Genomic DNA, 3,499 nt, shown 5'->3' with positions numbered 1-3,499 from the left:
CTACATTTTATACATACTTTGATAATATATTACATCATAAACACCAAAGTAATTACAGCTGTTCTTCCCACAGGAACACTTATCAGCGACCTTCCCGAGAGCTAAACCAGACAAAACCGTTTTTTTTTTTTTATAAGGATGATTGGACGGGCGCGAGGAACAACACGTGGGCTTAGCGGTGCCTCCTCGAACCGAGGAATATCATGTGTTGACTGTGAACTATCGTTTTTGTACGGGACATTGTGGCCTAATGTCAATAAAACCTCGTAATGAACGCCCTATGATATATGATACAACTTCTTCACGCCTCAAGATTGCCCTTGCTTCGTATGAACGTTTATTATAATAAACAAAATTTCTTTTTACCTTTTTCATTATTTCATCTTGTCATGCATCGGGTGTTAAATATTCATACCATCCCAAAAATGTTACAAAAAATATAAATCGGCTTCCACTCATCGTCATAATATAATGGTTAATATCTGAAACTAGTTGTTTATCATTGAACAAATTTTTTATTTATTCAGGAACAATCAGTCTATAAATATAATATTTACAACAGCTAAAAGTCAGAAGAAAAAAAACCCGAAGGATTTCGCTAACTTAAACGAAGTTATATATACACACTCCAGGACTATTAAAATTCAAGTCTCTATTTACATGGTCGTTCTTAGGATTTTTCCTACATTTAAAACTATGTGTATTTAATCCAGATTTGCTTCGCTTTTCCTTCGGCCAATTTTAGAATTCAGTGCACACTATACCTATTATTAACAGAATGCACAAGTTACAAATGTTCGTAAAATATCTTACCGTTAAATACTTGTACACTTGTATACTTGTACATGTAAATTTCTAAAAAAAAAAAAAAAATGTAGTTGACGCTGGGTACCTATTGTATTCCGTGTTACTGATCATGCGTTTATAAAGTACACTATACATAATACACACAGGGATGTACATAAGGACATATGTAGAAAAATAAGAACTGAGGATTTGAGGCTGACAATAATAAAATAAGAAAAAAATGAAGTTGGAAAAAAAAACAGGCAAGTAATCCAGTTCATTCTTGAAATAACAACCTCTAAAGGAATGGCCACAATAAAGGCAATATGAATTAAAACATATAAATATATTCTCTTGAATATACATCTGTAATATCTGTACACATCATATCACGTATAATAAAAGATTTATTCCATAATGAGATTCGTAGTCTCAAAATATTTACAAGACGTATTATCAAAAATAGTTGTTCACAACCTTTCAATTACACATTTTTAGGCGAAGAGAAAAAATATTCAGCAGTCTTTACATAATATATAATATATAATATCTGTACACAGCATATCGTATTATCAAAAATAGTGTTTCACAACCTTTAAATTACATATTTTTAGGCAAAGAGAAAAAATCAGCAGTCCTTATCCACCTAATCATAATATTATATTCCTTGAAAACATGGTTTAATAGTATATTCTTATCATGGACACTGACGAACGCCTATTAAACTGGCTTACAATATTTTTTTCTATCGAGGCTTCGCGCCCTACTGGCTGGGAGCCACTGATCTAAAAATATACTTGAGTATATGCAAAAAAAATATTCGAGGTAAAAGAATAAACTTTAAAATTATATCTAATGGAATGTATGGACCGGAATATATAAAATCGGAATGTACAAAATTGAGCGCAAACATTTCTGCACTTGAGGAAATACTCATATATGCTTTTCTTACGAAAAGATATACATATGTACAAACTTTTTCCAAACTTAACAAGGCAGAAAACATCTGCATCTGTATAGTGCATTCCACATGTTGACAGGCTATATTTGAAAATCAGATTAGAAAATATTCTATGTGCCTAACCATTACAATACTGTTTTAAAACCCAAATGAAAACTCACATACTCATTTCTCTTTTATACTGAGCTAGCAGACTTGTAAATCCCTCTGTCGGCAACTTGGCAGTCATAAAATAGCGTCCAAAACGTCCTAAGAGCTTTCTCGTTTTTTGTTTACTCCTAACTTATAATGCGGACCATTCTGCAAGGATTTTCCAGAGATCCTTAGGGCATCATTTTTAGCACCACAAACAATATTCATATAAATACCATCCTCTGTACAAGTATTGCTAGCACTGAAGACACAGCTACGATGCATACTACAAAACGCCAACTTTTCCACGTTAAAGCAGACCCAACAACGGTCGAATTACGTGAACGCCGCTTGAGTTCCGTTGATGGCCGTCGCAGCGCCGCCGTGCGCACCGTCGCTCAGCAGAGTGCCTGGGGAGAGAAGAGTCTTAGTTCGCTAATTGTTTATATAAAATTCTGCTTAAACATTCACATGGACGAAGAGCTATAACTGTCTGTATCTTATACACGAAGAACTATAACTGTCTGTATCTTATACACGCGACAAGACACAAAATGCTACATTGGTGATTGATTAAAATCATCCGCCGCGTCAACAGAGGTCATTGGCGGCGATTATATTTATGAGAGGAAAACTTAAGTACACAGCCAACGCGAGGTCCCAGCCTTCGCAGCCCATGCAAAGAACATACCGGCCACGCAGGCAGTGAGGAAGCAGGCCGCGCTTCCGGCAATCATGGCCCTCACGACGACCTTGGCCAGGTCGGCCTTCCTGCCGGGGGCCATGGCGCTGAAGCCGCCCAGGTTAATGCCGATGGAGCTGAGGTTGCTGAAGCCGCACAGGGCGTACGTGGCAATGATCTCAGCGCGTCTCTGAGAAATAAATTCAGGCGTTTGTGAGTCCAACGATATGAAAGGAACGGAATGGGGAGTGTGACAACACATGGATTGTAAAGATTCACAAACCTGTGAAAGTTTTTCTTACGAAATGTATGTACGAAAATGAATTCTTCCACAGATCAAGACCAACTGCCGTTTCAGGAATACTGTCTTCGCCAATGAATCAATTAAAGTCATCACGTCTCGTGAAATTCTTCATTCTCATTCATACAACAAACAATATATACACTGCATTGAAACACACATTACCCTTGGAAATACCAATTACACATCCTGCCTTGTGAAATCATTCACCACCTTTCAACAATTTCCTTAATGTATACCGAGCTCGCCAGCCTAGTCGCCGCCTTACCGACAGATCGCCGTTCTTCTTCATTTCGGAGAGCCTCTGGTACGCTAGGAACTCGTTCGCGATGGACTTGATGCCGATCAGCTCGCCCACTTTCTCGCACTCCGCCCAATCCACGCCCATCACCCATGCTAGGGGCATGAAGATCCACCCGAACAGGGACTGTGTCACCAAAGAAACAAATAGGTTAGTGCTGTGGTATTAGTCCTTGCCGTCGGCTCGTAGTTGAAGCTCAATTAAATTTGGTCTGAGACAAGCCCGGGACAGGTATCCCATTCAACCATAGGTCTCTTTCCCGTTCTTTCACCTTTTTATTTGATATTCATCGCTAAGGAAAAAAATAAAAACGAAAAATCATATGGCTAAGTCTGA

The 3,499-nt window shown here is 38.1% G+C and overlaps 1 protein-coding gene across 1 annotated transcript; it reads right to left on the bottom strand.

Moving 5' to 3' along the window:
- Window positions 1–495: 495 nt before the first annotated feature.
- LOC119573100 (solute carrier family 28 member 3-like) lies at window positions 496–3,289 on the bottom strand (the record flags this gene model as incomplete). Its single annotated transcript, XM_037920135.1, is given in 3 exon segments — window positions 496–2,289; window positions 2,571–2,751; window positions 3,131–3,289. Coding segments are annotated over 3 exon segments (414 nt in total), but the record flags the coding sequence as incomplete, so codon positions are not given.
- Between the last annotated feature and the right edge of the window lie 210 nt (window positions 3,290–3,499).

The sequence above is a fragment of the Penaeus monodon genome, chromosome 5 (genome assembly GCF_015228065.2).
Source record: "Penaeus monodon isolate SGIC_2016 chromosome 5, NSTDA_Pmon_1, whole genome shotgun sequence".
Lineage (NCBI taxonomy): Eukaryota > Metazoa > Arthropoda > Malacostraca > Decapoda > Penaeidae > Penaeus > Penaeus monodon.
The sequence above is the reverse complement of the archived record's forward strand: the minus strand, read 5'-3'. Positions and strand labels throughout refer to the sequence as shown.